General features: G+C 42.1%; 1 protein-coding gene across 3 annotated transcripts; it reads right to left on the bottom strand.

The window, feature by feature from the left end:
* Window positions 1-1,385: 1,385 nt before the first annotated feature.
* On the bottom strand, window positions 1,386-12,871 carry cdhr2 (cadherin related family member 2). 3 transcript variants are annotated; one of them, XM_060062741.1, is made up of 31 exons: window positions 12,750-12,870; window positions 12,059-12,139; window positions 11,905-11,964; window positions 11,671-11,810; window positions 11,410-11,460; window positions 11,232-11,321; window positions 10,727-10,816; window positions 10,514-10,636; window positions 10,238-10,381; window positions 9,625-9,700; window positions 9,415-9,527; window positions 8,947-9,156; window positions 8,690-8,839; window positions 8,100-8,261; window positions 7,726-7,787; window positions 7,276-7,519; window positions 6,766-7,005; window positions 6,585-6,654; window positions 5,888-6,472; window positions 5,544-5,615; window positions 5,326-5,375; window positions 5,073-5,224; window positions 4,861-4,957; window positions 4,643-4,731; window positions 4,467-4,535; window positions 4,129-4,264; window positions 3,757-3,878; window positions 3,231-3,344; window positions 2,882-2,965; window positions 1,963-2,020; window positions 1,386-1,771 (listed from the first exon to the last, which is right to left on the bottom strand). In XM_060062741.1, exons 2-31 carry the CDS (start codon window positions 12,129-12,131, stop codon window positions 1,634-1,636), a joined length of 3,864 nt encoding a protein of 1,287 aa, XP_059918724.1. In that variant the 5' UTR covers window positions 12,132-12,139; window positions 12,750-12,870; the 3' UTR covers window positions 1,386-1,633. The 3 variants fall into 3 exon arrangements, with proteins under 3 accessions (XP_059918724.1, XP_059918725.1, XP_059918726.1); XM_060062742.1 differs by having other exon boundaries at window positions 10,241-10,381; XM_060062743.1 differs by having other exon boundaries at window positions 1,653-1,792; window positions 12,750-12,871.
* Window positions 12,872-13,056: the final 185 nt, after the last annotated feature.

Raw genomic sequence — 13,056 nt, 5'->3', positions numbered from 1 at the left:
ATTGACTTACAGAAGAGCACAATGCATCATCTTAAACGGTGACTGGCCTACTTATTGGTGACCAGGAGTTCGTAATTTGTACTTTGTGCTACAGTCTCTCTGCGGGAAATGAGTGAAGGACAACCTGCCTTTTGGGACAACTTAAAGCACAGAAACATTTTATACACAATCTGCTTTATTTACTTAGTGGATGAGCCATACGGGATTGGTTTTGCTCTGGCGATTTTTATTTTCACATTTGCTTATTAAAGATGTGTTGTTATTAATGTTATCAAACCCCCAAAAATGACATTAAACTTGCCACCAACATGTAATACTCAATTTTACTTTTTTGGATATTTCCGTTTTTTTAAACAACCATCTATTAGTTGTCTGCTAATTTAAGCAGTGTGTATATTTCTGTTTTTTACATCATTGATTAATGGGTAGCTATGTGACAACCAGGAATATTTGAAATTTTGAGCATTTGTCATTTATTGGGTTATTGGGTGATGATGGGAAATGATGAATTATTCTTTTGAAAGTCACTGTAGTTAAATGAGGATGAGAATAGGGATATGTAGTATTGCATGGGTATAGAGGAATGAAAAGTGGTCTAAAGTCACTTCAATATGTGAATGAGGAAAATCCAGTGTTTGAATGTGGCAACAAAGTCTTTATGCTGTATATCCTTCTGGCGCAAACATCTACGCTTATTCTTTGTTACTGTCTACCTTGTATTGTGAGAGTTTTAGAAACACACTTATGGAAGATGTGGTACTCATAGTGTTTAAGAGAATTTATAATTAAGGTTGGATATTATTTCTGAGTTAGTTTTGATTAGTGATTCAGTTGTAAATGTTAATGTGTTTACTTCATTGGTTATTTGGCATTTATCTACAGAAACATTGGAATAGAAGTTTTTCATATGACAACACATTAGAAAAAAGTGCAATACATTAATTTTTCTAATTCAATACAGGGTTAAATATAAATTATATTATACTGGTCATAAGTAAAGCCTATTGCTGTTGTAAAAATAATATTTCCTAAAGTTTGCTAAAGTTAAGGATCCCGGAGAATATTTTTGCGTAGAATACTTCCATGGTGTATTTCCTTTAGTCACATGATGTAGGAGAGGTATATTCGCTTTTTAACCAGTTTTTAATCATAATTCTTCTTTGAAGAATTGTGTTGATTCGAGCAAAATACATTGACAAAACAGAAAGCATGATGAGGAAAATGTATATGAAACAACATTTTAAATATTGTACTGAGTAGAATAAAGTGATTCACATGTGCAACACAAATTTGGTTGGTTTTCTTTCCTAATACCTTTTCCTTACCATTATGGATTTTTTCTCAAATCCATGCAAATTCCATTTTGAATGGAAAAGAAAGGTGCATTTATTATTATTATTATTATTAATATTCTTATTTAATTGTATTAATATGATACATTCTTCATATTATTCTTAGGTAGCTTACGAGTCTATTAAATGTCTGTGTTACATTTATGTTACAGGTCTGTTACACGTATGTTACATGTCTGGTACAGGTTGATTACATGTCTATTACAGGTCTGTTGCATGTTGATTACAGGTTACAGGTTTGTTCCAGATCTGTAATTGGTCTGTTCCGGGTCTGTTAGGGGTTACAGGTCCGTGACGCTGAAGGCAGGGTTGGTGAAGCCCATCTCAGAGCTCCCAGCCTCCCGTCGGTTGGCTCTCTGGGCCAGTGCTGCCCCCAGAGGCTCGATGTTTATTGACTCCTCGTCCTCCTCCTGGATGACCTGTTATATATATGAAGTCCCCTTTAAAGAAAGATATATCATCCCAAGTATAGGCAAAGAAATGTATGTCAAAGGAAATAAGTACCGTTAACTATCCATAGACAATAAAGAATAATTGGTTCTTGACGGGAATATTGTTGACCCGTGTGTCATATTCCAGATAAGAACTTGAACTTTGAAAAAGGCCTCACCATCATAGTTCTGTCGTTCTCAGAGTGCAGGCTCATGCCGTCGTCAAAGGAATTTACACTTTAAAATAAAAACACAGACACACACAAAAATTGTCAAACACATGGATACAATTCCATTATTCCGGTATCAGCTCATCCTTAAATGATTAGAAATACAGAGAAGCAGTGAATCTCTGCCTCAGTCAACCTGGATCCTATTTGACTCTATTTTTCGACAGTCATAAAACGAGGTCCGATGACGTGTAAACAACAGGCTACCTCCTCGTTCGAATGTAGATATGATGATGGCATATCATGATGTGTCATCACAATAAAATGTTTGATTGGAACTGCTCCCAGACTGTATATTTTTCGGTACAAAGGTCGAGATTCTCCTGTCACTGTAAGACACTGTGCTGGAGAACAGGTGTAGCAGGAGGAAAGGTGTAGCAGGAGAAGAGGTGTAGCAGGAGAACAGATGTAGCAGGAGGAAAGGTGTAGCAGGAGAACAGGTGTAGCAGGAGGAAATGTGTAGCAGGAGAACAGGTGTAGCAGGAGGAAAGGTGTAGCAGGAGAACAGGTGTAGCAGGAGGAAATGTGTAGCAGGAGAACAGGTGTAGCAGGAGGAAAGGTGTAGCAGGAGGAAAGGTGTAGCAGGAGAACAGGTGTAGCAGGAGGAAAGGTGTAGCAGGAGAACAGGTGTAGCAGGAGAACAGATGTAGCAGGAGGAAAGGTGTAGCAGGAGAACAGGTGAAGCAGAGGAACAGGTGTAGCAGGAGAACAGATGTAGCAGGAGAACAGGTGTAGCAGGAGAATAGGTGTAGCTGGACAGGTGGTGCAGAAGAATAGATGTAGCAGGACAGGTGTAGCAGTAGAACAGGCGTAGCAGGAAGATGGATTAGGCAAGACAGTGACAAATCACTAAGAGGGACCCAGTTACCTGATTCTTTCAACGTTGGAGCTCTCCTCGTCGAAGCCCAGGTCTGTGACTGTGTCTATGTTCAGGTTGAGCACCGGGTTAGCCCTGTTAGCCAATCAGGACCACACACACACACACACACACACACACACACACACACACACACACACACACACACACACACACACACACACACACACACACACACACACACACACACACACACACACACACACACACACACACAAATAAATAACAGTAACAGCAGTAGATGTAGGCCCTACTTTACATCACTACAACGCTAGGACACTTGTTTACTGCCACATCCCAGGTGAGGTGAAACTAAGACGTTTAGGAGGTAAGTCCTCACCCCTCCATGGTGTACTTGTTGGTTCCCGGGACGACCGGACCCCCCCGCTGGTTGTCTGTGGTCTCCATGTTGGTGTACTTCATGGCCTTCGCTGCCTTCAGTTTGGTGCGGTAGCTGGAGAAATTACAACAACACAAACCTTGAAGCTGTGTGTGTGTGTGTGTGTGTGTGTGTGTGTGTGTGTGTGTGTGTGTGTGTGTGTGTGTGTGTGTGTGTGTGTGTGTGTGTGTGTGTGTGTGTGTGTGTGTGTGTGTGTGTGTGTGTGTGTGTGCGTGCGTGTATTTTTCTGTGTCTCGTTTGTGTGTTGGATGGAAGGACATACAAAATATAAAAAAAGACTATCAGTTGTACCAATCAGCAACACATAAAACAATTACAAAAACATTGATACAATATAGTACTATTAGCATACGATGACACAAGTCCCTATATAAGACCTAAGTCCCTAAGAAGTCATTTATTGTTGGTATAAGATTCATTCATATGAGTGATGGAAATGTTCCTGACGAGATGGAGACTGTGTTACCTTCTCCGGGTGCAGACCAAAGTGGTCGTGAGCACGATGAGGACAATCACCAGCCCCCCCAACAGACCCAGTAACCCAAACTGCAAAGTGTTGGGGGGCTCTTGGACCACAGTCACTTTGCCCTGGAAACACACACACACACACACACACACACACACACACACACACACACACACACACACACACACACACACACACACACACACACACACACACACACACACACACACACACACACACACACACACACACACACACACTTGACATCACACCTTCTCAAGGACTACTCACCAGCAAACAATACAATTCAATACGAACAATATGATATTAGATAGTTAAAGAATAGAAGTACATGTGAAAGGAATAACTCACAACGTTTTCGAGATTGTATGGTGCCAGTAGGTCATAATTTTTTGGATCTGTGAACTTCTTATTCACATCTTGTTCCGAAAGGGCGGACCCGTTAGGGTGTACGAAGTACGCCATCATTAGAGTGTCACCCAGAGCCCTGGGGAGAATAACAAGTTAAATCGACATGGGAACTACGGGAGGAAATTGTGTAGTGAAACTTTGATAACTCTGGTATGTGGCTATTGCATTGACTATGCGCCCTCGATATTGTCCGTGAGTTTGGCTCCCTCTAGTGGGTAGAATAAATTCAACGTGGGGAGCCTCACTAGTCTTTTGTTTACAAAAAAAAAGATGATTACCTGACTTGACCCGGGTCGTTTATAATAGCAGTTACATAAACAGCAGATTTGGTTGCAGCAGAAAGAGCCCTGAAAACATTAAACAGAACACCTGATAAGAATTGTCCCTGAAAATGGATATTAAGAAAACATAAAAAGACTTAATACCAAATAAATAACACAATAAAATGACTTACAGAGTGATACTGTCTCGGCTTGCAACCACTTCCGCCTTTGGCAATCCAAATCGGACTTCAACTTTAAATGATTTGTCGATAATAAAAATCTAAAATACAGCAAAAGAGAGCATGAACTTTTTAAAACATGTGGAAAACCCAATCTAATGGATGCTCCATTATCTTTAATTCAATTAAGTGAACAAACTGCCAAGGAATCAAACCCAGGTGCCGCTCACCTTGAGTTCAGTTCTTGCGGAGAGGCCACCGCGGTCTGTCGCGGTCACGTTCACCAAATACTTCCCCTTCTTTGAGCTATCAAGCTCTTCAGTAGGTCTGCCAAATAAAAAACACAAAGTCTTTAAAAGATCTGACAATGGACCAATGAAGACGGAGATCGTTTAGAGGGAGGATACCAGCTGGAAGGAGGCGTGGTTGTCTTTATACTCACTGAATGATTCCCACATAAAAGTCCTGCTGTTGAGTGGTGACAGCCTCAAAGATGGTCCTAAAATCTTCTATCTGGGAGTTGGTGTCCTCGTATTTCACCTCTGTCACTTTGAACTTGATTTCCTTGTTGATCCCGCTGTCCCGGTCCGTAGCCTGTGGACGTGGGAACGTTTGACGTGGTTAATGACTGTCCCGGTCCAATGTTCTGTATGGGATCGTGGAGATGTTGCCAGTGGCTCGTATGGCCTACTCACTGTAACCTGTGTCACTGATGAACCCTTGCTCGCGGTTTCTGACACCAGCACTAATGAAGAAAACAAGATATCAGTTTCACCCTAATAGTCTTTGCTCGCCTCATCACCTGCCAAGCAATATTAGGATCCGCAAAGAAAGGCCATGGATCTTTATTATTCGGAGTAAAAGACTTCAAATGAGACACCTATTTTCTGACAGATGGATGCTGTGAACTCACCAATGACAGCGTCTGAGATAAGGAATTCTGGAGCGTTGTCATTGACGTCCACAATGTTCACCACCATTTCCGCTAACATCGGGTCAAAGAAAAGTTTACATTAGGGTTCAATATGTTTTAACACATCATGTACATGTTCTATCCACACATTTACTATATGACATATTACATGCCACAGTGCATACAAGTAAGTGTATGCAAGTGAATAAACAAGTAAACATCTTTATAGCATCTGCTGGTACGCATCAAGCAAGGAGAATCGGTCGTGCATGTCTATGTCTGTGCAATGTGTGTGTCGCCACCTGTGACAGTCACAGAACGGAGGCGTGGCGGCTCGTCCTCACCTGCGCTGATGCTGTTGTTCTCTCCCACCTCTGTGTTCTCGTCCACCACCTGGGCCCACACCTTCACCTTGTCACACTCCTCATAGTCAAGCTTGGCCTCCGGGTTGATGGTGACCGCTCCATTCCCGTCCACCAGCATCCAGTCGCAGGGTGTATAGGTGCCGTTGCATCGGCACTCGCAGGACTCCATCTGGTAGACCAAGGAGCTGGTCGCGTCCTTGTCCTCCGCCGAGAAGCGGCCCAGGGACCCGGTGTCCTTGCTGTTCTCCTCCACCTCCAGGGGCCCCTCGGGCTTGAACTCTGGCCTCTCGTCGTTGACGTCCAGCACATTGATCTTCACCTCCACCACCGCCTTGCTCCCCGACAGGTCCATCCCCTCCACCTGCAGGTTGAATTCTTTGGGCTTCTTTTCGTAGTCCAGCTCGACGTCTGGGTCAACGGTGATGTCGCCGCGGTAACCCGTGCCGTTCGCCACCGTGCGGATGATGAAGCTGCCGAAGCTCCCTCCGAGGATGGTGAAGGAGATGCGGTTGAAATCCAAAGCCTGGTCCAAGTCCCTCGCCCAGACGGAGCCCACAACGGCACCTGATCACACCATGGAAAACAGAGGGCAGTGTTGGCGGAGGTTTGTCCTTCGTTCTCTGTGTCGATCTCGCAGGGAACTAGCGCTCGAACAGCTTCACACCCTCATGCTCACCTTTTACCCCTTCCTTGACGGAAAATTCATAAGAACTCAGTGTGAATATGGGTTTGTTGTCGTTGACGTCCTGCAACACACGCAGCAAGAACACAAAGCGTGATTATTATGAAGGGTCAGGTCGGGTTGGAGCCGGGTACAAGGTGAGATCTCCGTCACTGGATGCTGCTCTTTTGCTCACCTCTACATTGACGGTCACAGCGGCCGAGGTCATCAAAGCAGGCACACCCTGGTCGGTAGCGGTTATATTCAGCTCAATCTTGCCCTTTGCCGCAGGCTCTAAGGCCTCTCTGTCCAGCTCAGCGCTGTTGGTCAGCACCCCTGTGGTGGCGTCGATGGTGAAGTAATCGCTGTAGTTGGTGGGCACGATGGCAAATACTATCTTTGAGTTGGACGACTCTGGGTCATCTGCGTCTGTAGCCTGTGGAAAAAGGGATTGAATACATGTTCATTCAGAACACAGCTATGAGACCAAACACCAAAGGTGATTAAAAACACATTAATACAAAACAGAGTTACGAGACAAATCACCAAATGTGATTAAAAACACATTAATTCAAATCAGAGCCACGGGACAAAACACCAAAAGCGATTAAGAACATGATAATTCAAAACAGAGCTATGTGACAAAACACCAAAATGAGCACATGCATTGGGATTTTAAACATGCATATTCTCATTTTATATGAACCTCTATTTGAAGTGTGAACTCCTTGCCCTCTTCAACAAACACATTGTAGGAGTTGGGGTTGATTTTGGGCGGTTTGTCGTTGATGTCCGTCAGACTGATCTCCAGCACTGTGGTGCCGATGAGGTTGTTGGTGTCCCTGGCTTGCAGTGTGGCTGAGTACAGAGAATTGACCTCGCGGTCAATCAGCTTGCTATTTGTCACATAGACTTCCCCCGTGTTTTCTGTTACGTTGAAATATTTAAGGCTGAAAAGCAAAGATATTATAGTCAGAGGTGCAATTGAATGTCCTATGTTCATAGTCAACACATACACAAGCGACTTGAGTTAAACCAGAAGGCTTCCTTCCACAGAAACATAATAAAACTGAGACTCCAATGTGATAGGAGAGAGGTTATAAAATTGACATTTATGATCCTGAAACCTAATGGGATATAGAAATGGCTTGCTCACATGCTCTGTGGAAGCAGTCGGTAGGTGAGTTTGTCCTTGTCCATTACGTCGCCATCTGTTGCCTGAAGAAGATAAAAAAAAAGCCAAATACCATTTAACTAATTGAAATAGATTTGAGATGCCATAGAATTGTGACAGCTTCAGGGCAGTGTATCTGTCATTCTGCCTTCACATTATTGCCTTACATATTAAGACCAATCAGAAAACACTTATGCTGCTCAACCAGCCTGCTCTATCTTTGTGTATGTATATATTTACCATATTTCCATTATTACTATGATTATTGTTAATGTTCACAATAGCTTTGATAGCACTTGAATCCAGCCAAGATGTACAGGCTGTAACCGACCCCAGAGACTGTGTACGGGACATACCGTGATCGTTGCCACTGGTGTGTCAACGGCACTGTGTTCCGGCACATTGAGCTTGTACGTGTCCTCTGGGAAGGTGGGGCTGTTGTCGTTCACGTCCAAGATCGTAATGGTAACGGTGGCGGTGGAACGCATGGACTCATCCTCCTCATCTATGGCGATCACCTGGCCCGTGGTGAACAACAGACAACACACAAACCCAGGACAACAGAACAAAGTCAAGGACGAACCGCACGGAATATCTTCAGTACGTTGATTTGATACATGAAGTGGATTCTATTCTCGATGACCACGTTATGATGATTGGGTGTAATTGTAAAACTTTGTTTTCCATGACACATGATTAGGACAAGCTGATAAAAGGCAACAAACAACTGACAACTGGGGTCCAAAGGGTGGCGAGAATTCTCCCTCAACCCATGTGTGAAATAATATTCACGCATATCTGCCATGTTGACACAATAAACCACTCTCAGTCATTTCCCCTCTCCTCTTGTTTATCTCAGTGAACCCTGACTCACACTATCCGTTTTATCGCCTGGGTAGACGTGCCTTCATGTGGCGTTTGCAAACCGTGCACAGACGCATCTCACCTGAACAACCATTACTTTTTTCGTTTCAAAATCTAATTTTTGAGGGTCTTTGACCACAAGCTGGACGGTGCTTTGTGAGGTTGTCGACGTAGGATTCACGGCAAAGGCGTCCTTATCCACGCCATCCACTTCCAGTATGATTTGTCCGTCCTGAAAATGATGGGATTATGAATTAACAGTTTTTTCCATGAATCATGGAAAGCGCTCGGCAGTTGTAAGAGTTGTACGTTTGTGGTTGTCATGATTTTTAACAAGACCTGATCAAGGTCTTTGACTGTCATGTTGATTTGAAGAGTTCCGGCAGAGTTTTCTTGGATTTCTCCTCTAAATTGACTCTCTTCCAAGCATTTTTTGCTTCCACAGCTATAAAACTTGGGCGGGTTATCATTAATGTCAAGGATGTTTATCTGCACATCCGCAGTGGCAAAGGCATCCTCCCCATATACGTTTTTCTTCTGCTCAGTTGCCTGTAATACAATAGAATATAATAGAATTAGAAAATATTCATAGAATAGTGTGAATGTAGTAGACACACACACACACACACACACACACACACACACACACACACACACACACACACACACACACACACATAAACGCTCATAACTGCACACATAATCTTAAACATACATAATTGAAATAATCATCCGTATGGGCCATTTGTATTTGATCAACGACATGAAAGATAATTTGCTAAAGGAAACTGTTTAAAATCATCCTACCTTGACCGTCAGTGTAAAACTATCACCAATGGTTTCCCGGTCGATTTCTGAACTGACAGATATAACACCTGTAGTTTTTGCGATGATGAAGGGCACCGGTTCGCCTGAGCCAGCTGACACAAAGAGGAGATGGTGTTCCATCACGTGCATCCATTCCCTTCTCAAAGTTACCGTAGTTACAAGTCAACAGCTGTCTTCGTGGACACTCACGTTCTATGGTGTAGATCATTTTGTCGTTGACCCCTGTGTCTTGGTCTAGGGCTAACACTGCAAGCACTGTCGTTCCCTGGTGAGAGGAAATCACACAACCTTGACATCATGCCTCATGAAAGTAACACTACGTAAACACTGTAACTGTGCCGGGAGTAACTGCAATTTAACGTGCTGGATGCAAAACCATCATCCCTAAGCGTGTGAAAACATCCAATAACTATATGGTTTTACATGTTTTTCTGTGGTATATGTGGGAAGAGGGTTGATCTGTTATCTGTTGTATATGTGGGAAGAGAGTTTATTTGTTATCTGTGTGCTACACAGTGTCGCTACACTGTGTTGTACCTTTTTAAATGTATGCTGCCCTGAAATCAACTTGAATGTGTGGAAACAATTATCCCCTTGGGGACATTAAAGAACCTAACTAACTCACTAACTCAATCGTATGATCATCGGTTTTCCAGTGGATCTACATTATGTATACATGCTGTTTTTTCACCTAGTTTGTCTTGTTTTCTTGATTCTGGTGACACTCAACCGCCCTACACATGTGACTCTCAACGGATTGTACCTTGTTAACTCACTAGTGTAAGGTCCGAACATCACTTACCACTGGTGATCCCTCTTCCACTGATCCTCTGTACGGAAGCGATAGGAATCTGGGATTGAGGTCCGGAACGTCCACTACTGTGATGAAGCCGTAGGTGATACTCGACAGGGGTTTAGTCATTTTGCATTCGCCACCTCCGTCATCCTGGTATGGGATCATAGTGGGCCGCCGTTAGAAGGGAGGATGTGGGATGTAGTAGCTACACATTGAACGTAAGGGCTGTAATTATACTGGAAAACTCAGTACAAAATATCATTCCACATTCAAAACACTTACAGACGCATTTATCTTTAGCCGGTAGAAGGTGCTCAAAGAAGTGTAGTTTAGAGGCTGGATTAGTTTGACCTCACCGCCGCGGCTGCTGATGGAAAAGAGCTTTTCTCCCTCAATTGGAGCTACCTGGAAAAAGACATTTGAAAAATGGGATTCAAACACAGTCATGGCAAATTACTATTCCAATAATGGATAAAAATGTATTGGCCAACTAACTTCAGCAATGCTGTATATCTCAGCGCCTGCCGGTCCAGTGTCCGGATCAATTGCCAATACTTTGAATAAAGTTTTTCCCACATCGGCATTCTAGATATTGAAAGGAAGAATGAATAAAGAGCACAATTAGACACAAAAGTGGATCACAGTTGTTTACAAGTATATGTCCAGGTGTTGGTTCAATTTGAAGGGTAGAAGAAACTATAAACTTGCTGTATTTTTATTTATTTTTTTGTAGAGTTATATAACGATGGTGCAAAACATTGGGGCCATTGCTTCATAACACTCGCTTGGTTTCATTAAGTCAGAAAAACAAGACTACTAAATCATATCATTCTTCAGTTTAATTCATCTTTACTTTTTGAAATAATGGAATAGGGCTGTTAATTAACCTGCTGTTCCTTCATTATTTTTGTGGTTAACAAAAAATAAAGAAATCAACACATTTAAAAAAATGTCCAAAGGTATTTGAAACTAGTCAGCATCAAGAACACGTCCCACTCACCTCTTTGATATCTACATTGTAAGAGGACTCCTGAAACATGGGTGCGTTGTCATTGGCATCCAATAGTATTATTGTAAGATCTTTAGTAGCCTGAAAAAACACGGATGAGCATTGAGGCCTTTATGAATACAATACATTCATTTTTAATACATATATGTTCAATTTACTGAAACTTTACCATATTTTTGCCATCAGAAACCGCAATAGTGACCACTAATGAGTCTCTAGCCTTGACGTAAGGAGAAACAACAAAAAAAGAACACGTTCAATTATTAAAACAATGAATAGTTTAATAGTTAACAGTTGTAAAGTGTTAATGAAAAACAATATAAAAAATCAAACACAAAAAGGTTCACAAATGCCATTTTAGGTTGACTTACTTTAACATGCTGAAAAAATATATGTAACGGAAATCGTCTAATAATAATAATACTCCTACCTCTCGATCAAGTCCGGTATTTATTTTGACCATTCCAGTGGTTTCGTCCACAGTAAAGAACCCGGCATTTGGTCCACTGATTGAGTAACTGAGGGTGTCCCCGTCCCTATCCGTCGCCTCTATTTGGAAGGCATCTCCACCTTTAAAGTAACAAGAACATGACACCTCATTGTTAGAATGGTGGATTTGTACAAATACAAAAAACGCTATTAGTATTTAAGATTGTATGCACACCTTTAGGGATGTCTTCACACAAGCTCACAAGGCTATTGAGAATTTCAGGAGTCAAATTCGCTGCAGAGCAATTTCCAAGAAAATAACAGTTTGTTAGAATGCACAGGTATGGTCCAAACAGCTATTTGTTTAAAAAACCTGAAGCTCAACTCACCATTTGTTAATGTGATCAATGCAGCAACAGTCAGAAGCAGTAAGCTGCTCGCTGTGATGGTAGGCCTGCCCATGCCTAACCCTGAGACAAAGACATCATAGTGGGGGGAAAGGTTTCTTTACAGGTCCTTGTTTAGGCCTATACTTTAGACATTGTTCAAATAAAAAATGTGGGTATTTTCTTTCGTGCACAACTGGAAATTGCTACATGTCAGATAAATTAATTCTATGTAGCAATTTACTAACCTATATATCATTTCATGAGAAATATGGTTGCTGTAATTCATTTTTATTAGTGCACACAAAAGTTGACTTTTGGTAAGTCATAAACATAATCTTAAACTGAAGGGAATGTTCGCCAGAATAGCATTAAACCATAAAGTGTAAAGATTAAACAAAGAGAGAAAGTCTACACAGTAACGTAAAACAATAATATTCTAAACATACAAACATATAGCCCAGGTTCATACATTACACAATTCTGAATGTTAACACGAAACGTCCACCTCTTTCGTCTGCATTCAAGGAGGCACAATAAGAGGAACCATTGATGGTCGAGTCCAAGCAACTGATTGACTCTCTTGATTTACGTAGCAAAAAAAAACATTTTACCAGTGGCTGATGTAAACGTTACCTGGCAAGATACTTCTTATTCTATCTGAGGATAATGGTAGGAGAAGAGAGAGACCTACCAGATGCTGTTCTCAAGCTGCTCCTCAAACACTGAACTAGAGTGGACCTTTGGCTGTTGCTTTGGCACCCTGATAACCATCTCGCAGCTGTAAATATGAATGATTAACATTTACAAGAAAGTCCCAGCCCATAACAGAGCCCTATACGTGCCACCTGTTTGTGTGTGTGTGCGTGTGTGTGTGTGTGTGTGTGTGTGTGTGTGTGTGTGTGTGTGTGTGTGTGTGTGTGTGTGTGTGTGTGTGTGTGTGTGTGTGTGTGTGTGTGTGTGTGTGTGTGTATGCTAGAAAGTTCCACCGAAACCGATCT

The sequence above is a fragment of the Gadus macrocephalus genome, chromosome 10, assembly GCF_031168955.1.
Source record: "Gadus macrocephalus chromosome 10, ASM3116895v1".
Classification (NCBI taxonomy): Eukaryota; Metazoa; Chordata; class Actinopteri; order Gadiformes; family Gadidae; genus Gadus; species Gadus macrocephalus.
Note: the sequence above shows the minus strand (reverse complement) of the source record. Positions and strands in the feature narration are given on the sequence as shown.